This window comes from Sapajus apella, unplaced genomic scaffold (genome assembly GCF_009761245.1).
Source record: "Sapajus apella isolate SASKATOON/1434 unplaced genomic scaffold, GSC_monkey_1.0 scaffold94, whole genome shotgun sequence".
Lineage (NCBI taxonomy): Eukaryota > Metazoa > Chordata > Mammalia > Primates > Cebidae > Sapajus > Sapajus apella.
This window is the reverse complement of record NW_022437034.1, coordinates 816,589-838,298: the sequence shown is the minus strand read 5'-3', so window position 1 is coordinate 838,298 and position 21,710 is coordinate 816,589. Positions and strand designations below refer to the sequence as shown.

The following is a 21,710-nucleotide window of genomic DNA, read 5'->3' as shown; positions in this document are numbered from 1 at the left end:
CTGGAAACATTCTGGGTTCTGTCTTCTCCTAGAGAGCCCGGTGCTGTGGGGTCCTCCCTTAGGGCTAGAAACTCTACCATAGTTTTTATGTACCAACCCCCATGCTAAAAAGACTTTGTGCGCATTGTCTCATTTAAAATTCACAAACGTACCGTAAGATGCACACCATTTTTTCCCTACATTTTTTAGATGGGGCAGACAGAGCTCAGAAATGTTGAGACTTGCCTGGAGTCCCCAAACCAGGCTCAAACTCCGCCTGCATTCAGACTCATTCTTCGGATGCAGCTCCTGTCCTGGGCTGAAAGTAAACACCCGCCAAGAGTTGTGCCCTCCATACCAGCCCCGTCTCCCCCATGTCTCTCCCTGCCTTGGCAGCCAGTCCTAAATCTTTCAAGAGACAAGGCCAAGCAGGGGGTGGGACCGGGGTGGGAGCCAAAGCCCCACCTCGTGAGCAGGCAGCACCTCTGCCAAGACCCCCACTGGCCCTGCCCTAGAGAACGGCAGGGAAGCTGCGGCGAGGGCTGGCAGCTGGCAGAGTCCTGGGCACCCAGCCCCTCGCCCAGCTCGCACCCCAAAGCCTGGAGAGAGACTGCGGTGCCATTGACCTGTGGACTCCAGAGACTCTGACGGGGAAGGTTTCCTGAATTACCAGAGGAGAAACCTGGGTTTGAGTCCTGACTTGTCACCAGCTTCCTGAGTGACCTGGGCTGGTCCCACCCCCTCTTGGAATCTCTGTCTTCCACCTCTTCAGCGAAGGGGTTGATTTATAAGATGTTTTCTGCTCTGACATTATAATTTGAATTCTCTATTTCCACGTGACATTCGAGAAGTCTGGCCGGCAGGATGGAATCTGAAATGACAGTGGCTCTGGACTGGGCTTTGTGCTCAGCCCAACTCATCTTTGCCTGAGACCTAGGAGTGGCCCCCGGCTCTCCTGACGCGCCACCACCCTTGGCATCTGCTCCTCTCCCTGCCCCCATATACCCATGCTCCGAAGGGGAGTTCTCTTCCATAGCAAATCTGGGAGGTGCCGAGGAACCGGGCCCTTTGTTCCAGACCCAGAAGCAGCCATGGGGATCTGTGATGTTGTGACTGAGGCCAATGTCTCATCTGACCCTGAGAGCAATATCACGGGCACCACAGCCTTCTCCATGCCCAGCTGGCAGCTGGCACTGTGGGCCACAGCCTACCTAGCCCTGGTGCTGGTGGCCGTGACGGGCAATGCCACGGTCATCTGGATCATCCTGGCCCATCGGAGGATGCGCACGGTCACCAACTACTTCATCGTCAACCTGGCTCTGGCCGACCTCTGCATGGCTGCCTTCAACGCCACCTTCAACTTTGTCTATGCCAGCCACAACATCTGGTACTTTGGCCGCGCCTTCTGCTACTTCCAGAACCTCTTCCCTATCACAGCCATGTTTGTCAGCATCTACTCCATGACCGCCATCGCCGCCGACAGGCAAGTGGGGCCTTGGGGAAGCTGGGGTGGCGGGGGGAGCCTCCTCGATAAGCCGGGGCTCAGATAGGGGTGGTGACGTGTCTGTGGTCACACACTAAGTTCAGGTAGAACCAAGGGAATGGCTTCCCAAATCTGGTCATCATCTAAAACTATGAATCTGGAAGGTGAGGGGACTGTGGAACTGAAGCAGGTAGAGTGAGGGTTAGACACAAAGAGGGATTTTGTACTAGACAGGTTGTTCAAGTCTGTAGGGGAAGTGGGCTGTGTTTTAAAATCTTCCAAAATGTTCTTTCCTGGAGTTGATTTTTGTTTTGCTGTCTTTCTTTCACTCCAAGGAAATGTCTTATACTGTTGTTTTCATTCCAGATAGATTACAAAAGGGGAGAAGTTTAAGATTGCATGCAGGCTGGGTGCAGTGGCTCACCCCTGTAATCCCAGCACTTTGGGAGGCTGAGGTGGGCGGATCATGAGGTCAGGCGTTTGAGACCAGCCTGACCAACATGGTGAAACCCTCTCTCTACTAAAAATACAAACATTAGCTAGGTGTGGTGGTGCATGCCTGTAATCCCAGCTACTTGAGAGGCTAAGGCAGGAGAATTGTTTGAACCCAGGAAGCAGAGGTTGCGGTGAGCTGAGACCATGCCATTGCACTCCTGCCTGGGTGAAAGAGCCAGACTCCAACTCAAAAGATTTAAAAACATTGCATGCAATTACCATCTAAAAGGGCCAATTATTTTCCTGATGCTGCTCAGGGCTGAGCTTCAGGCTAAAGTTAGATGCTCAGCCTTGCCCCGAGATAGACTTCCAGCGTGACTTTCTTGTGGCCATCCACAGGCATGTCCGTGCCCAGAGGGAACTGGTGGGCTGAGGTGCCCGGGCTGGGGCTAAGGCATCAGTGTGCTGTGTGGCTGTGGGAGAGTCACCAGCCCAGCAGGCTCTCTGCAGATCGGCTGAGACTATGACATCGGCAGATGGCAGCAGTGCAGGGAAGGGCTAGAGGGTGTGGGCCTGGGTTATGGGAGAGGGAGACAGGGACGAGGGAGCTGGGCTAACTGGAGAGCCCCTGCCACTCACGCTGCCCTCTGCTCACAGGTACATGGCCATCGTCCACCCCTTCCAGCCTCGGCTCTCAGCCCCCAGCACCAAGGCGGTTATTGCTGGCATCTGGCTGGTGGCTCTTGCCCTGGCCTCCCCGCAGTGCTTCTACTCCACCATCACCATGGACCAGGGTGCCACCAAGTGCGTGGTGGCCTGGCCTGAAGACAGCAGGGGCAAGACACTACTCCTGTAAGGCCTCTGGGGGACTGTCGAGGGCAGCTGTGTGTGTGTGTGTGTGTGTGTGCGCGCGTGCACGTGCGTCCATGCATGTGTGGTGTGTGTGCATGGCTGTACACGAGTGAATGTACATGGGATTATGTGAATTACCTATATGTTTAGTGAGCAACATGCCCAAAGTAGCAGACCTGTTCTTAGCACTTTACATACACTGATCCATTTAATTCTCCTAACAATATGGGGTATATATTATATTATTATTATTACCATTTTTTAGATGAAGAAACTGAGGCACTGAAAAACTAAATAACATGCCTAATACCACGCAGCTAGCAATTCAGATCCTCCTAGTCATCCGAATCCAGCTAGGGATTTAAATCCACGCAGTCCTGCTCAGGGCCCAATCTCCTCACCACTCTGCTCCTCCAAAACGTACCCGTGCATCCTCGGATAAGGATAGGCACGCATGTACATGTGTGTGTGACTGTACATGTCACATGCACATGCAGCACTCATTTCTGCCTGTGTGTGCCTGTGTGTGCATGTGCAAGTGCGTGGGCATCTTTCTAGATGTGTGTGCACACAGGCACGTGTTAGGGACGTGTGTAGGCACATGTGCGGGGGAGGTTCTCTACGTGCTCAGGCCACAAAGGGCCAGGAGACTGAGGCAGAAAGGATCCATGATGGAGCCTGGGACATTTTCAGGAGGAGGCCTGGTGTCCGCCTCACGCTGAGGCAGGGAGGGCAGGGGTAGAGGAACTCAGGCATGGCCCAGCTACCGTGTGACCCTGGGTGAGTCCTTTCTCCATTTCCAGCCTCAGTTTTTGAGGATCTCACAAAGTGTCTTTGTGGTCCCCAGACACCGAGCCATTGCTTGGTAGAGGCTAAAGAACTGACTGAGGTTCTGGGGTCAGCGGCCAGGCACAAGTCGCGCCTGCTCCCGCCTGGCCGGGCCTCGCACGCACGTAACCTCTGAACTTCTGGCTTTCTCTAAAATTAGGATTCATCATAGTACCTTGCTAAAGTGTTGTTGTGAGCGTAAGTGAGATAGTGAATGTGAAGCCCGTCATGCCATGCCTAGCACAGAACTGCTACCCAGTATGTGGTAGTTTAAATGGGGGGCACACGAAAACACACCTGGGAGTGGCCGATCAGTCTCCCAAAGCCCCGGCTGCCCCAAGCATGAAGATGCGCATGGTCTGAGGTGAGGGCTGCCAGGTAGCCATGGCAACACACCTCTCCTCCAACACCCTCCCTGCCTGGTCGCCATCTGTCCTGAGCACCTGCCAGGAGAAGGCTGCTCTTGTGGGCTTCAGGGCTAGGGAAGGTGCCGTTCCTCTGAGCAGCCATTCCTGGGGACTGATGAGTCTTGAGGACAGACCCTGCCCAGGGTCTCTGCCCCTTCCCTGCACCCCACCAACTCACCGAGGGTGATATCCATATATGGGGAGTGCCCTGCTTTCTGGCTCAGGGAAGGATGGAGAGTGGAACATATTGAGACTGGCCACTTGGGGGCAGTGTTTCTCTACCTTAACACAGGACCATTGCGCGAGCCAGCTCTCTGGGAATAGCAAGTTCCAACCCAGCTTCAGGCAACTGGGAAAAACAGGCGGGCAGGGCGGGCTAGGAAAGCCATACTTTGGTGTTACTTAAAATTCTGAAAGGATTTGGGGAAAGCCTGGTTTTAAGTGTGAGCATGTGTTACTGTTTTACCTGGGGGAATGCCTAATTTAGAGATTTAGGATGAGGGCTCTATCCACACAGGCTCATATAACTGTGTGTAAGTCGGAATCTGATGAAATTAAAGATGCCCTCTCCGGGAACATGTGCTCACACCCCCAAAATCAAAATACAAAAGGACTCCCTTTGGGAGGCAGAGGTGGGCAGATCACCCGAGGTCATGAGTTCGAGACCAGCCTGGCCAATGTGGTAAAATGCTGTCTCCGCTAAAAATATAAAAATTAGCTAGGCGTGATGGTGGTTGCCTGTAATCCCAGCTACTCAGGAGGCCGAGGCAGGAGAATTGCTTGAACCCGGGAGGCGGAGGTTACAGTGAGCTGAGATCACATCATTGCACTCCAGCCTGGGTGACAGGAGCAAAACTGTCTCAAAACAAGCAAAACAAAAAGACGGCCCCCGGACTCTTCCCCTCTCCTTTCTGCATGGAGACCTAGCCCAGAGTGAATCCTGTCCTGCATGACATCCTGGGAGCAAGCAGCAGAGGAGTGTGGCTCCTACTAAGGAAGGACTTGGAAATGGCCTCCTCCTTTTACAGATGGGGGAACTGAGGCTGAGGGAAAGCCCTGACTTGCCTAAGACCATGCTTTAAACAAGAGGCTGGACAAGAGCCCTGTTCTGACTCCATTGCGCTGACCCTCAGGAAAAGGGAAATGGGGTCGTGATGAAATCTGTAGACTGATATAACAGACTTCCTGGGCCTCAGTTTCCCCATCTGGACACTGAGACAGGTGGCTCTGTTGCTCCTCACTCTGTAAGGCGATGGGGCCTGTCCTCGTTGGCCCTCCTCCCTTCTTATCTGCTCCACACTGGGGTTCTCAACCCAAAGCCTACTTGAGGATCAGGGAGTCTAGGAGCCCCTGAATCTCTTGTAATTGGCATGCTTGCCAAAAGCACCCAAGCAGAATCCTAAACACAAGGCTTTAGGAGAGAGTTACTGGAGCCGTCGTAACCGCCCAGTGGATTTACCTTGCCTGCTGCCTAGACAGAACTATTTATCAAGACAGGAATTGCAATGAAGAAAGAGTAATTCATGCAGAGGCAGCTGTGCAGGAGACCAGAGTTTTACTATTACTCTAATCAGGCCAGGTGTGGCGGCTCATGCCTGTAATTCCAGCACTTTGGGAGGCCAAGGAGGGTAGATCACCTGAGATCAGAAGTTTGAGACTAGCCTGGCCAATGCGGCGAAACTGTGTCTCTACTAAAAATGCAAAATTAGGCCGGGCGCGGTGGCTCAAGCCTGTAATCCCAGCACTTTGGGAGGCTGAGGCGGGTGGATCACGAGGTCAAGAGATCGAGACCATCCTGGTCAACATGGTGAAACCCAAACAAAAAAAAAAAAATGCAAAATTAGCCAATCATGGTGGCAGGCACCTGTAATCTCAGCTACTTGGGAGGCTGAGGCAGGAGGATTGCTTGAACCTGGAAGGTGGAGGTTGTGGTGAGCCAAGACCCTGCCATTGCACTCCAGCCTGGTCAACAAGAGCGAAACTCCATCTCAAAAAAAAAAAAAAAAAAAATCAAATCAGTGTCCCTTAGCATTCAGGAATCAGAGTTTTTAAAGATAATTGGCAGGTAGGAGCTTGGCAAGTGGCGAGTGCTGATTGGTCAGGTTGGAGGTGGAATCATAGCGGGTCAAAGTGAGGTTTCCTTGCCATTTTCTGTTCCTGGGTGCAATGGCAGAATTGGTTGAGTCAGATTACGTGGTCTGGATGGTGTCAGCTGATCCACTGAGTACAGGGTCTGCAAAATATCTCAATCACTAATCTTAGGTTTCATAATAGTGATGTTACCCCCAGGAATTTGGGGAGGTTCAGACTCTTGGAGCCAGAGGCTGCATAGCCCCTAAGGTATCATTTCTAATCTTGTAGCTCATTTGTTAGTCCTGCAAAGGCAGACTGGTCCCTGGGCAAGAAGGGGGTCTTTTGGGGAAAGGGCTGTTATCAATTTTGTTTCAGAGTCAAACCATGAACTGAATTCCTTCCCAAAGTTAGTTCGGCCTATGCCCAGGAATGAACAAGGACGGCTTAAAGATTAGAAGCAAGAAAGGGTCGGTTAGGTCTGATTTCTTTCACTGTCATAATTTCCTCGGTTATAATTTTGCAAAGGCGGTTTCACCATGGGCCCCCTTCTCTTGGGGTGGCAGCACCTCTAGAAAGGGACCCAGCAAGGCTAGCACATGGCAGGTAGAAGCAGGGTGCTTGGAACACCTCGGTCCTCCCAGTAAGAAAGAAAAAGGTCACATGGCAGGACCAGGGGTCTTAGGCCCTTTGGAGGAATGCTCCGAGAACTCTGTTCGGTGAAACGGGGCCCCCAAATGCCAAAGCAGCCAAGACCCAAAGAAGGAGGCAGACACATTTAGTTTGTCAGTATTGGGTGACTTGCTGAGGGAATTTACAGACAGAAGCGGAAACTTGGGTGGCCACGAGACAGGTGGACTCCGCATTCGCACTCCCCAGACGCAAGGTTTGTATACCACAGGGAAAGGGTATCCGTGCTCTAGCACGACAACGAAAGGCGGCCCCCAGAACAGGCAAGAACGCCGTGTGCATCACAGCCTGTGATCTGTGGAATAACATCAAGGTCGACATGCTCTTATGGTAGGGACAGTAGATAAAGTAGAAATCAAAGGCATTCACAAGACCGGGATGAGTCAGAAGGCAACATGGGGGAATGGCATCCAAGATGGAGTCACTTTTGTCTCCACAGGTTCCCACTGCAGACCTGCCTGGGAGTCAGTCCCCACCCTTCAGCGTCACTCAGAAACCAGAGAGCTGAGAGCTGGGAACACTGTCTCCCCCCCCTTTTTTATTTGGCAACAGGGTCTTGCTGTGTCACCCAGGCTAGGGTGTAGTGTCCCAATCATAGCTCACTGCAGCCTCAGTCTCCTGGGCTCAAGGGAACCTCTTGCCTCGGCCTCCTGAGTAGCTGGAATTACAGGTGTGCCCCACTATGCCTGGCTAATTTTTAAAAATTTTTTACAGAGATAGGGTCTCACTGTCTTGCCCAGGCTGGTCTCAAATTCCTGGGCTCGAGCAATCCTCCCATCCTGGTCTCCCAAAGTTTAGGGATTACAGGCATGCGCCATCACACCGGCCTACACTGTTTCCAAAAGGAAATGAAAAGCGTCAGCACAACCCAGTGTCCTCCCTGGGGACGGGGTAAGAAGCCACGCAATGGTACTCTGCACGACTTGCTCAAAGGTGGAATGAAAGGGCATTTGCTGACACAAACGAGGTTCCCAGCCAAATGCTGATGAGCCGTAAGCAGATGATACAGCAGCATGTGACATATGGCACTCTTCCACTGTCCCCTTGCTCCATAGCGATGTTGGCACAGATGGAGCCTTATTAACACAAGCCATTCTATCCATCCAGACAGATTATATATATATACATAAATCTAATGTATACGAACACATACATATATGGTTATACTGTACGATACACTCCAAGACCCCTGGGGGATGCTTCAAACTTCAGATAGAACTCTCTCTGTCTGTCTCTCTCTCTCTATACACACACACACACACACACACACACACACACACAATTATGTTTTTTCCTCAACATACATACCTATAATAAAGTATAACTTATAAATTAGGCACAGCAAGAGATGAACGATAACTACTAATAAAACAGAACAAGCATAACAATATACTGTAATTAAAGTTCTATGAATGAGGTCTCTCTCAAAATATCTTGTGGCACTGTCCTCCCCTATTTTGGATCCGCAGTTGAGAGGGGTAACTGAAACCTGAGAAAGTGAAAGTCCCAGCGGGATGACTACTATTCATACATATGATTCTGGATAAAACATGCCAGATATTAATTGTTAATGCTAATATTAATAGTGGTGGGAGTGGGATAATTTTACATCCTCCTTTGTGCTTAATGTTATTTTAAATTGTAAACAAATTATTAATTTTTTTTTGAGACTGAGTCTCACCCTGTCGCCCAGGTTGGAGTGCAACGGCATGATCTCGGCTCACTGCAACCTCCGCCTCTCAGGTTGAAGTGATTCTCCTGCCTCAGCCTCCCGAGTAGCTGGGATTACAGGCATGCGCCACCATGCCCAGCTTGAGTAGAGATGGGGTTTTTCCATGTTGCTCAGGCTGGTCTCGAACTCCCGACCTCAGGTGATCCGCCCGCCTCAGCCTCCCAAAGTTCTAGGATTACAGGCGTGAGCCACCATGCCCGGCCGACCAAATTATTTTTAAATTTGTTTCGTTCCTTTTTTCTTTTTTTGGCACGTGTCTATCACATGTTAGGACGCAGGGCTACTGCTGTCGTTCCTTTTGCAGGGGAAGCCGTTTCTTGGCACACAGGCTACCCAATGTCCCCTTTATTTTTGTTTAAATCAAACCAAGGCCCTAGTCGGCGCCCACGGTGGTCCCGCAGAGGGCGGCTCCACGGTACCCGCGGGGTCGCAGGACCCGGCGCCGGCAGCCTTTGGAGTTGCCCTCGGGCCGCCCGCTGCCCAGGCTCCGGCTCTCTCCGCAGGTACCACCTCGTGGTGATCGCCCTCATCTACTTCCTGCCGCTGGCAGTGATGTTCGTCGCCTACAGCGTCATCGGCCTCACGCTCTGGAGGCGCCCAGTGCCGGGACAGCAGGCGCACGGTGCCAACCTGCGCCACCTGCAGGCCAAGAAGAAGGTGGGCGCGGGGGCGGGGCTTGGCGGGGGCGGGGCGGGGCCTGACTCCGCCCTGGGGGGGGGCCGCCCTTGCCGTCTCAAGACCCGCCCGCAAGGGGGCGCCCGGGAGAAACTTACGGGAGCTGCCTTTGCGGGAAGCCTGGGACCAGAGCCTAACCGTGTTCCTCCCAGGCAGGTGGACTTGCCTTTGGTCTTTCGCCAAATACAAAATTAAAGAAACTTCCCAGAATGTTAGGGGAGTCAGGGACTCCTAAAGCCCCACAGAATTCAGATACCTCCAAGAATCTTAGAATGATAAAATATTAAAATCTTAGACTTTCTGAATAATCAGAATGTTGAATTTAAGAAGCCCCACAGAACTACAGAAGGCGCCTAGACAGTCACAGGAGAGCCCTCAAAGGCTGGAACTGCGGACCTCAGAGGACTGTCCAGCTTCATCAAATCTGTCTCCAGCCTCTTCTGGAAGTGCCAGTGCCCCCTGCTTCCTGCCATCCAGGCTCCCCCAAAGGTCCTGATGTAGCACTCGGTGCCCCAGGCCCTTCACCCTCCTCCAGTCCAAGCTTGTCCTTGCCCCCTTCCTGCCAGGCAACAGGGGAGATAATGGGTTAACGATATCATGTTGCCAGGTCAAAGGCTTCTCACCCAACAATAGGCATGTTTCCCAGGTTAGTTCGGGAAGGTAGCTGGACATGGGCACCATCTGATGCCCCTCATGAGCACTGGCCTCCACCTGCTCCACACTAGGGCTCTCAACCCAGATCCTACGTGAGGATCAGGGTGCCCAGAGCCCCCAGACCTTTTGTAATTGGCATGCTGGGCTGCTGAATGGTACAGGAGTGTGCTGCAGGGGCCAGGCTGTGAGGACAGGGAGGTAAGGGAGCCGACCCCTGGGCAGAGGCTCACAGCCCACAGAGAGAAGGATTGTGTAGATACGGATCCCGGAGAGGGGGCGGCCTGGGAACGCATAGCTGACATGATATCTCCTAGGGATGGGGTTCAGGGAGAGAGCTCAGCCACTCTCCAGGGAGGGGGAGCTGCAGTGAATGCAGGCCACACCTTTTTGGGAAGTGGCCATTGAGCTGGGCTTCCAGGAGTGAGGACTTCAAAGTAAGGATGGCAGTGTGGGCAGAGGGACCAGCCTGAGCAAAAGCCCCTGAGGCTGGGGGCTCAGGAATGTCTGGGCATCAGATGCTCAGGGGCCCGAGTAACACAACTAATGGGCTCTGAGTATGGAGAGATTCCCAGGCGGGTACCAGGGGTGCTCTTCGTCTGACCTTGGAGGGCTGGGGCTGGGGCTTGGGGACTAAGAAGTAACTTGAGCCTCTCCTGGACCAGTTCGTGAAGACCATGGTGCTGGTGGTGGTGACGTTCGCCGTCTGCTGGCTGCCCTACCACCTCTACTTCCTCCTGGGCAGCTTCCAGGAGGACATCTACTGCCACAAGTTCATCCAGCAGGTCTACCTGGCACTCTTCTGGTTGGCCATGAGCTCCACCATGTACAATCCCATCATCTACTGCTGCCTCAACCACAGGTGAGCCCCACTCCAGCCCCACCCTCTGCCCTCAGGGCCCCACTGCTGGGCCCACCCAGGCTCCCCTGCACAGCTCAAGCATCCACCCTCGCTCCTGCCAGAGCCTGTGCCCCCATGCCCCCAGCCTACGTGAGAAAGCCGTCCTCACACTCAGCCCCCAGCACCATCCTCCCTTCGGCCTGGGCCTAGCCTGAGCCCCTCTCCTCCGAAAAGCCTTGCCCAGTCTCCCCGGCTGTAGCTCTCACCGCCTGTCCCTGCTGGCTCTTCTGGGCTCTGTGTCTGGGGCAAGGAGAAGAGAGAAGGGAGGGCCAGAGATGGAGGGAAGGGGAGAGGCAGAGAGAGGGGACAGGACAGACGGAGGAAAGAAGAGCCAGGTAACAGGAGGGACTGACTTCTCATATTTTCAGGAGCTTCCTACTGAGGGCTTTCCTGGAGCCGAGTAAGTGCCTGTCCTGCAGTGGAAGCAGTGGATGGGGGCTGCGGGCAGCACAGGGATGGGGCAAGCTCCTCCCTAGGAAGGACACAGTACATGCCCTGTCCTCGAGGGGCTTTCAGGGCAGCTGGGAAGTGACCTTGGCAGAGACAGTCAGGAAGGAGAGGGCCAGAATCTCACTCTCCTTCTGGCATCATCCAGCCTCCCTAGCCCTTGTGGTTCCGAGGAAATCAGTCCCCGAGAGGGGCCTGCCCTTGCTCTGGGGTGCCTGGAGAGGTGGGGGGTGACGAGCCAGGCAGGACCCCAGCCCCAGGAGACCTCCTGCAGAGCAGACCTTTCAGCTGTAGGAAAGGAAACCCTGAAGGTGGGCACGTCAGGGGCAGCAAGAGGTGGACACAGTCTCACCTCAGTGAGGCAATGATGTGGGAGAGCTTGGCCTTGGACCTCTTAGTTTGTGTTTTTTGTCACCTCCATGGCCAGGTAGCCAGCCTACTCATAATGCCATTGGGGTCTTTATTGCTCAGACGTTTCACCCACCTGGGACCGGCCAAACGGAAGGAGCAATGATTTTCTGCATGCCTACTGGGGGCCAGAACCCTCTATCTCCTGAGAGGGAAGTAGATAATAGAGAAGCAGGTGTCATCCCCATTCTACAGATGAGGAAAGTGAGCTTCAGAAAGGAAGATGCTCCCAAACTCATACCACAAACAGTAAAGCCAGGACTCCAGGCATCTCCAGGGCCTGTCATCTTACCGCCACACCATGCATTTCTTTTTTTTTTTTTGAGATGGAGTTTTGCTCTTATTGCCCAGGCTGGAGTGCAATGGAGAGATCTCTGCTCACCACAACCTCTGCCTCCTGGGTTCAAGCAATTCTCCTGCCTCAGGCTCCCAAGTAGCTGGGATTACAGGTGCATGCCACTACACCCAGCTAATTTTTTGTATTCTTAGTAGAGGTGGGGTTTCACCATGTTGGCCAGGTTGGTCTCAAACTCCTGACCTCAGGTGATCCACCTGCCTTGGCCTCCCAAAGTGCTGGGATTACGGGCGTGAGCCTGTAAAGACTTGTGGGATTGAGAACTCGGAGACAGGGACTCTGATATCAGGGAGGGGCCACCAGCCCACTGTGTCTGTGGGTTGGTCACTCTCCTGCCACCCAAGGGAGATACAGTCCCTGGGAGTCTGAACAGCACCCCAGGCTCTACAAGATCCTGACATCACTTCTGAACCATTCCCTCTCTGAGCACCCCATGTTCCCTTTCTGCTGTCTGATTTCTTCCACTCACCGTGTATGCTTCCTCTGAACTCCTGTTCCATGCTGCCATGGGGACAGCTGTTTGTTTTCAGGCAAATGCACCAGAGCTTGGTGGCTCCGAGTGTGGGTTTTTCAAAGCAGTCCCCTTGGGAAAGCATCCACGTTCTCTGGAGTTGCCAGAGCCTCCATTGTGTTTTAGCAGGTTCTTCTCTGATTCCTTCATTAGAAGCCAATTAACAAGTCAAACAGGAACATCTGCTGGGTTTTTGTATTGTTTTTTGTTTGTAATCATGCTGGGCAGTTTTTGTTTGTTTGCCTAATTCAGCTTAGTCACCCACTTCATTCATTAGACTCAGCTCCAGAACATTCTGGCAGTTTCCACAGATCAAACTTACCCACGAAAGCGTCTCTCAAGAGCCCCCGAGCCATGGGAGGCTCTTGGAGAGAGACAGTGACTTTCCTCTGGAAGGGGGACAGTTTCCTGGGGGTGGGGGCAGTCACATCACAGCTGCCATGCCCCTCGCTCCCTAGGTTCCGCTCTGGATTCCGGCTTGCCTTCCGCTGTTGCCCGTGGGTCACACCCACCGAAGAAGATAAGCTCGAGCTGACTCCCACGCCCTCCCTCTCCACGAGAGTCAACAGGTGTCACACTAAGGAGACTTTGTTCATGGCTGGGGATGCAGCCCCGTCCGAAGCTACCAATGGGGAGGCGGGGCATCCCCAAGATGGATCGGGGCTATGGTTTGGGTATGGTTTGCTCATCCCCACCAAAACTCATGTTGAAATTTGATCCCAATGTGGCCCAGTTGGGAAGCAGGGGCTAGTGGGAGGTGTTTGGGTATTAGGGGTGGATCCCTTATGAATAGATTAATGCCCTTCAGCTGGAGTGAATCCTCACTCTTGTGGGAATGGACCAGTTCCCAAGATAACAAGTTGTTAGAAAGAGTATGGTGTCCTCAGTTTCCCTGTCGTCTTCTCTCACCATGTGATCTCTCTGCACACAACCACTTCCCTTCCACTTTCTACCTTGACTAGAAGCAGCCTTAGGCCCTCACAGATGCAGCTGCCCAATCTTGGATTTTCCAGCCACCAGACTCATGAGCCAAATAAACCTCTTTTCTTTATAAATTACCCAGTCTGAGGTATTCCATGAAAGCAACACAAATGGACTAAGACAGATGCCTACTGAACCCTGAAGCCTTGTGCCTGGCTGCGGAATGAGTGTGGCACCCTTTGAGAAGTAGCCTATCAGGAAGACCAGATCTGGAAGTTCAGTGCATGCCCCATGCTTCAATATCCCAATGCAAAAACAAGATGGGGCTGGGAACTCCAGAAAGGATGCTGACTCTACAAGGACTCAGCCCCTCATCTCAGAGAGCACCTCGGGGGATCCAGTAAAGGTCAGAAAAGACAGTGTGAGCTGGTATTTATCTAATCTAGGAGATGCAAGCTCAAATGCCTTCCTGGAGCATGCAAGAATACTTACAAAAGAAAAACTGCAAATGTGATAATAAAAGGCAACTGACTTCCAGCCTCAGTGTTGAGGGACTAGGGAATGGTGGGAGCATGGCAACCTGGAGACAGGCATTCAAAGGGGACAGGAACTGCCCAGCTCTGGACAAACGTTGCCACGTGGTAATGGGAGCCCACTGTTGCTAGATCTTCTACATCTTTCCATAGAAGCTGTAAATCCAGATTTGTATGTGAGTCTTCCAGATGTGTTGAATTTGGCCCACATTTTCATAAGCTTTATGTAAGTCAAACAAAACGTACCTGTGGGCAATGCAACTATGACACTGATTCACCATCAGGCTGTGCATACAAGGGAGGAAACTTCTTATTTCACAAAGCCCAGTGACTGTGAGGCAGCCGAGGGCCTTTCTGCCTCAGTGTCTAAGACGTCAGATACAGCCCAGGCAGATGGTGATTAAGAGTCCAAAGAGTCAGCTGTGTTTCCTCAGGCAAGTCACACCTGAGCCTCTTCCTCTGCCCAGTATCAAAACTACTTCACAGGGATGCTGTGAGGAACAATGGCAGTAATATCTATAAACTAGCAGGCCAGACCAGAGAAGTGCCCAATACATGGTAGCCAGGCAGGAGTGCAGTGGCATCATCAGGGCTCACTGCAGCCTAAACCTCCTGAGCTCAAGGGATCCTCCCGCCTCAGTCTCCCATGTAGCTAGGACCACAGGCACACATCAGCACATCCAGCTAATTTTTAAGATTTTTGTAGATATGGGGTCTTGCTATGTTGCCCAGGCTGTTCTTGAACCCCTGGGCTCAAGCATTCCTCCCACCTGTCTCCTGAAGTGGTGAGATTCCAGGCGTCAGCCATCACATCTGGCTGTTAGCCATGACTTTTAACTATTTTACACAAAAGCCACCTACAAAGCAGCAGACAGCTCCCACTCCCACTGCAGCAGGAAGCTGGAGGGCGGAGAGCAGCTGTCCCAACTCCCAGAAAGCTCCAGGTCTGGCCCAGCCCATTCCTAGGGTACACCTCCTCTTGCTTGCCGACTCAGCCTCCACGCCCTGGTTCCCCGGTGGATGAACCACATAACATCGTCAATGCACATTGCAAGGTGTAATGCTGTCTGTGTTCTCCGTAAAAATCACTGCTCCATAGACACCAGCACCATGCCCCAATAAAGGTGGTCACCAAACCAGGTGGTCTTGCAGTCAGTCCTGCGGGAAGGCACTTAGAGCGGTTGTGGCTTGGGACATCACAGGGTGCTTGGGTGCAGAGTGACATGGAACTCACCAAAAGCTTGGGGAGAATCCAAAATGAGAGCCTGGGGATAGAACGGCAATCTCTTGAGGTGGGGGTGGGGAGGGAGAGTAAAGAGGTCAGACAAGGGTTAATTTCCTAGGGAGTGGGTAAATCTAAGATCCAGGAGCGGGTGGGCCGGGAATGGTGGCTCATGCCTGTAATCCCAGCACTGTGGGAGGCTAAGACAGGCAGATTGCTTAAGCTCAAGAGTTTAAGACCAGCCCTGGAAACATAGTGAGACTCTGTCTACAAAAAATGAAGAAAACTTAAAAATAAAGAAAAAAGATCCGGGACGGGGTGAGTACAGCCACCCTGGGCTGCTTCAAGATTTCATCTGTGTTTCGGTGGGGCGAAAGGAAAGGGGTTGGGCAGGGCACATTTCATCCTGTCTTAGAGTTGGCAGAGAGGAAGATGAAGGCAGGATCCATGTGGGGATGACACAGAGGGGACCAGTGTTGCAGTACTCTCATTGAAGCCAAGCAGTCTCTGGAAGCCAAGTGGCCTTGTTCTGTAATCCCCGCACTTTGGGAGGTTGAGGCAGGTGGATCACCTGAGGTCAGGACTTCAAGACCAACCTGGCCAACATAGTGAAACCCCATCTATACTAAAAATACAAAAAGTAGCTGGGCGTGGAGGTGCGCACCTGTAGTCTCAACTACTCAGGAGGCTGAGGCAGGAATATCGCTCGAACCCAGGAGACAGAGGTGCAGTACGCTGAGGTTGTGCCACTGCACTCCAGCCTGGATCACAAGGCAAGACTCGGTCTCAAAAAAAAAAAAAAAACAAACTCTGGTTGGGTGCAGTGGCTCTTGCCTGTAATCCCAGCACTTTGGGAGTCCAAGGCAGGCGGATCATGAGATCAAGAGTTCAAGACCAGCCTGGCCAACATGGTGAAACCCCGTCTCTACTAAAAACACAAAAATTAGCTGGGCGTGGTGGCGGGTGTCTGTAATCCCAGCTACCAGGGAGGGTGAGGCAGGAGAACTGCTTGAACCCTGGAAGTGGAGGTTGCAGTGAGCTGAGATTGCACCACTGCACTCCAGCCTAGGTGACAGAGCAAGACTCTGTCTCAAAAATAAAAGCTCCGTCACGCAGAAGGCCACAAAACTCCCCAGTGTTTGGTCTTTGACACATCCTAAGAAACCTCGCACCCCCCAACCTGTCGCCCCGTCCCCAGCCATTAAGCATCACTCAGGTCTTTGAATCGGTACAAAGTTTACTAGGTCATACGACATGGCTCACAAGCGGTGGGAAATTCCAGTGATGGCATTGTTCATTGGTTGCTTCCTTTTACCCAAATGGAGACAAAACACATTCCTGCAGGACTGTCACCTCCCCCCACGAGACAAACAGAATGCAAGACTGTCACACGTGGCTAGGACTGGTTCCACGGACACACAATTTTGTGGCATTGACACAGCACGATGGGACGCCAGGCCGCAGTGGGTGCCAGGAGGGGAGGAAGCGGCTAATGCTATGCCCACACTCGCCTTCAGGCAGTGCCCCCGGGAGGGAGGCCTGGCAGTGTCTGCTGGTGATAATACATTTCACACGGGGACGGGGAGCCCCAAGGATGGACTTTGGAGGCCCAGAAGGCCTGTCAGGTGGTGCGACTTTCTATCTCCAGCCAATAAATAACTCCGCTGGATGAATGCATACATTAGAAATGGATGCCAGTACACTTCACACGTTGGGGACCAGGTCGAAGTCAAACCATGCAGAGTGGCAGGGCAGGTGAGGGGGGATCCGGGTGAGAGATATTATCAACAGCACACCCTCTATTCTGTACCCTACAATATACACCATTAGTTGGAGTTTGCTTTCCTCCCCACACTGGGGGGCCGTGGTGCCGGCGTCTCCCAGCACGACTCGCTGGGAAGGTAGGGGTTGCCACTCGAAGAGAGAAGTGCTGGAGGGGCAGCAGGTGGGGGTCCCGGGCTCTTAGCTGCTTGTCTCTGTGCGCAACCGCACGCCCACGGCCGTGATGAGGGCGGCCCCCTTGCCGCTGCCATCCTCAGATAGGAGGAAGGACACGTTACATTTTGGTGACAGTTCCTTCACCGTCTGGTGCATGATTCTGGAGAAGCTAAAAAGGACAAGAAAATCGGAGAAGGTAGTTGGAGGAAGATGAGGGACGCAGGGCTCACCCGGAAACACCAAAGCACACACAGACTCCCCAACTGGTGATGATTCCACTTAGGATCCTCTGACTTTGTGAAGCGTTTTATCGGGGCATAAGCATTGGAAGTCAAAGAGACTCTGAACGCTACAATAAAGGGTGTGAACACGGCTGGGAGGGAGGCTGCTTAGAAGCAGCTGCGGCCTATTGAGAACGGCTGGGAGGAAAGTGGGCCTATGGTCAATCCCACTGTCAGAATTTTCAGCAGGGAGGCCCAACGAGAACCCAAACACAGCTGCTCTGTATGGCTTTTGAGGGCTAGGACATGAACCACACTGGCACACACCCCACATTGGAGCCTGAAGCACCAAGGGGACCTGAAAACCAAGGAGGATATTAGGGGCCAACATGGATCAATGAGGCAGGCCCAAGCTGGCCATGCACTGGATCCGATCAGGAGGCTATGCAGGAATATCAGCCACCCCAGCTGCAGCCCTGAGACCCCCAGACCCCCGCCATTAACAGCCTGGCCCCCAAAGACAAGAATGCCTCCAGTGAAGACAGTTTCTGAACAAGGGCTGAATCTACATCCTTGCAATTTGGGCTAAAAATGAAAAACAGGGCCAGGCTGAAGATGCTTGGGGCGAGGGGCTCTCAAAAGTAATCACTGCCCTTGGTTGGGGACCTATCAGGTGGGCTGAGTGTGGTGGCTCATGCCTGTAATCCCAGTACTTTGGGAAGCCAAGGCGGGAGGAACACTTCAGCCAAGAAGTCTGAGGACCTACTAGGTGCCTCTTACTTTATAGATCTAATTTCTAGTCCTGCCAGAGGCTGCCATCCCATGAGGAAGATGAGATTTTGCAGGGAGTATGCAATTGCACATAGATTCTAAGTGTCGGTGCCAGGGTTAAATCCAAGAGCATGTGGCTCCAAAGCCTAGCTCTAAACCACACCTGTGTGGTGCCTCAGCTGATGGCAAGGACAGCTGTTAAGGTGAAGAGACAGAGGTAAGGATGGAGCAAGACAGATGGTTCCATCCCAAGCCACGGCCATGAGGTAAGCAGGTAATGTATACATTGAGTCAGGTGAGGTTGCTTTAATTAGGGTGACACTATGGCCTCGTTTATCTGGGATGGTCTTAGTTTGCCTACAGTCCCAGAGCAATCATTACTAGCACTCTTGACTGGCAAGAGTACCCTAGTGTAGACAATAAATAAATAACATGGTCACCCTATTCCTAAGAGCCAAGCTTTGAGACATGCAGATCACAATCACAAAGCAAGTGGAGTAACATGTCCTTTTCTGGCATGGGGGGTCAGACGCCTGACCAGAGAGAGGCCACTCCCTACCCCTCCCTGCCAGGAAGCCCAGAGCCCAGACCACTCCCGCCCTTCCAACCTTAGCGAACTGATTCAGCAGCTGAACAAGGCAGTGGCTCTCCTCCTTTCTTATTTTATTTTTTGAGATAGAGTCTCACTCTGTTGCCCAGGCTGGAGTACAGTGGCGTGATCTGGGCTCACTACAACCTCTACTTCCTAGGCTCAAGCAATCCTCCTTGAGGCTGGCAGGTAGAGGCTCAAGCAACCTCTACCTCCAACCCCCAGCCTCCCAATTAGCTGGGACTACAGGCGTGCACCACCACGCCTGGCTAATTTTCAAATACTTTTTGTACAGAGAACGTCCTACTATGTTGCCCAGGCTGGTCTCAAACTTCTGGACTCAAGCAGCCCTCCCACCTAGGCCTCCCCAAAATGCGGGATTAAGGTGTGAGCCACTGCACCAGCTCCTCCCCTTTTAATATAAAATTGAAAAATTTAATATCGTCTCCCCACTCACCCACATAGCCTCTGGCCTGACCACAGCTCACCAGGCTTATGAGTGAGCCCATGCCCACCCTCACCCTCACCCTCACCTTCTCTCCCACTGCCAAGCCCCCGCCTAACGGGGCCCAGGAGGAGTGGGGTGAGGGTCACATCATGTCACTGGTGTGAGCTGGCAAAGTGAAGCCACTTCTCTGTCTCCCTAAGGATTCAGTCAAACCCTACAAACTGTTCATTACCTTATCCCAGATAATCCCCAGTTCCTGATCCCACAGCCTTCAGGCTGGCTGGGCTCTGGCAGGGAATTTCCCCAGCATGAACCACACCCTGATATCCCCTAACCCAAAGGGATCCCAGTAAGCTCTGTGCATCCCAACTGGAAGGCCCACTCACTGCGGATGAAGCTTGTAGAGCGTCCCGTCCACGCCCACAGTCACGTTCAGACGGTCCAGTCCTCTGTTCTCGCGGATCTTATCCACCACCGCAGCCATGCCGGCACCACACAGCTGCGCGGCCCTCCTGGACACCACCCCGCACACGGTCTTGACGAGGATACTGTCATCACAGGTGCTATTCAGACCCAGCTGCTGGAGGATGGCCCGGACCTGGAGCAGTGCTAATCGGTCACTGTGGGGGACAAAAGCCAGAGGGCTGGCTGAAACGGGACCCACAAGAGCAGCCTGGGGACCGCCTCCAAAGGACAGGCCCTCAGTCACTGTACTCATCCACAAATAGAGTCAAGGGCAAGCATTCCATGTTAACTTGTGGAGAATCTGGCAAATCTAGTAAAATAAAAATTGAAAAATTTAAACCATTCACTATGTCAACATCTAGGAAAATGCTATTCACATTTTAATATATTTTCTTCCAGTTTACTTTTCCTAGCTGGTATGTTTCTCGAGATATGCAAAATGGGCTTGACGTCAAGATGTGATTTTCTTCCTCTTTTCCCATTTCACACATTGGGCAATTTCCCACAGTCTTATCTGCAGACAGGACTGCAAACAGCTGCCACAGTATTCCATACTAGGGACATACCATGCTTTCTTTAGCCAGTTTGGAGAAATTCAAGTTAATTGTAATTTTCTGCTCTTATAAAGAAACATTTTGATGAAGTTTGTTTATAAACCTTTGTGTGCAAGTCTCATTTTTTTCCTTAGGATAAATTTCTGGGTGAAAGAGCTTTTGCTGTACATTGCCAGATGCCTTTCAGAAAATTGTACCAATTTACTCTCTCCTCAGCAGAGGATTTGGCCACACTTACACTCAGTGGAAAAGACCATTTTTTACAACTTTTGACAGTTTTATAAGATGGCATCACAACACTGTGGTTGAATTTATATTCTCCTCTATTAGTGAGGATATTTTTTCATTTGTTCTTTGACCATGTAAGCTCTTATGTCTCATATAAACTCAGATAAACCTCTTATGTCTCTAGACTCTTCTCCCGGGATATTTGTTTTGTTTATGTTAAATGGAAAGAGATGATGATGACTGGGATGGAAACGATGAAGACCAGCCATGCTGCTTGGAGGACTTACCACGTAACATGTATTTTACATACATTACCTTACTCCTCAACCAACCAATGCAGGTGTGACTATTCACATTTTAAAGATAAGGAAACTGAGGCTGGGAGAAACGGAGTATCTCACTGAAAGCACACAGTCGGTGGAGAAGAGCAGGTCTAGAGCAGACCTGCCAAAGCCCACCACACCCTGCCAGGCATCTTGTCATACGCAGTACAAATGTCTTCCTTAGTTTACTGTTGCCTTTTAAGTTTGATTACTTTTTTTTTTTTTTTTTTTACTTACAGATGCTATGTAGCTATATTTGGCAGTTTTTCTTTATGATTTCTTTCTTTGCTATTGTGCTTGAAAAGACTTTCCCTACCACTTCACACCCATTAGGATGGCTATTCTCAAACAACCCAGAAAATAACAAGTGTTGACGAGGATGGGGAGAAACTAGAGCTTTCAAGGGCCGCTGGTGGGGACGTAAAATGTTACCGCCACTGTGGAAAACAATGCGGTGGTTCCTCAAAAAATTAAACAGGGAATTACCACATGATCCCGCAATTCCACTTGGGGTGCGTATACACACACAAAAACTGAAAGAAGGGACTCGAGGTACTGGTCACCTGTGTTCACAGCAGCATTTGTCATAATATCCAAAAAGTGGTAGCAAGCCAAGTGTCCATGGAGGGATGAGTGGATAAACACAATGCAGTGTGTGCATGCAATGGAATATCACTCAGCCTTAACAATAAGGTTATTGTGACACGTGCCACAATACGGGTGAACCTGGAAGACATTATGCTAAGTGAATTAAGCCAGTCACAAAGGACAAATGCTGGGCCGGGTGCGGTGGCTCAAGCCTGTAATCCCAGCACTTTGGGAGGCCGAGGCGGGTGGATCACGAGGTCAAGAGATCGAGACCATCCTGGTCAACACGGTGAAACCCTGTCTCTACTAAAACTACAAAAAATCAGCTGGGCATGGTGGCACGTGCCTGTAATCCCAGCTACTCAGGAGGCTGAGGCGGGAGAATTGCCTGAACCCGGGAGGCGGAGGTTGCGGTGAGCGGAGATCGCGCCATTGCACTCCAGCCTGGGTAACAAGAGCGAAACTCCATCTCAAAAAAAAAAAAA

The 21,710-nt window shown here is 51.9% G+C and overlaps 2 protein-coding genes across 6 annotated transcripts in view; one reads left to right on the top strand and one right to left on the bottom strand.

Annotated features, from left to right (window-relative positions):
* The first annotated feature begins 473 nt into the window (after positions 1-473).
* TACR2 (tachykinin receptor 2) lies at positions 474-15,156 on the top strand. Of its 3 annotated transcripts, none has more exons than XM_032256187.1 (6): positions 474-1,462; positions 2,555-2,749; positions 8,980-9,133; positions 10,468-10,664; positions 12,883-12,993; positions 13,488-15,156. In XM_032256187.1, the coding sequence occupies exons 1-6, from the start codon at positions 987-989 to the stop codon at positions 13,522-13,524; spliced, it is 1,170 nt and encodes a 389-aa protein (XP_032112078.1). In that variant the 5' UTR covers positions 474-986; the 3' UTR covers positions 13,525-15,156. The 3 variants fall into 3 exon arrangements, with proteins under 3 accessions (XP_032112078.1, XP_032112076.1, XP_032112077.1); XM_032256185.1 differs by having other exon boundaries at positions 12,883-13,098; XM_032256186.1 differs by lacking the exon at positions 13,488-15,156 and having other exon boundaries at positions 493-1,462; positions 12,883-13,479.
* Positions 15,157-16,319: 1,163 nt separating this feature from the next.
* HK1 (hexokinase 1) overlaps positions 16,320-21,710 on the bottom strand; it is a 117,191-nt gene continuing 111,800 nt past the window's right edge. For all 3 annotated transcript variants that reach the window (XM_032256182.1, XM_032256183.1, XM_032256184.1), the window contains 2 exons: positions 19,454-19,687; positions 16,320-17,207 (listed from right to left, as the gene is read on the bottom strand). In XM_032256182.1, coding sequence (XP_032112073.1) covers positions 17,063-17,207; positions 19,454-19,687 — 379 coding nt within the window. In that variant the 3' untranslated portion in view covers positions 16,320-17,062. The remainder of the gene's footprint in view (positions 17,208-19,453; positions 19,688-21,710) is intronic.

Coding starts and splice junctions, on each gene's coding strand:
- TACR2 (XM_032256186.1), top strand. CDS start 987: ATGCTCCGAAGGGGAGTTCTCTTCCATAGCAAATCTGGGAGGTGCCGA. Junction 2,750..8,979: donor AGGGGCAAGACACTACTCCT/GTAAGGCCTCTG, acceptor CTCTCTCCGCAG/GTACCACCTCGTGGTGATCG. Junction 10,665..12,882: donor TACTGCTGCCTCAACCACAG/GTGAGCCCCACT, acceptor CTCGCTCCCTAG/GTTCCGCTCTGGATTCCGGC.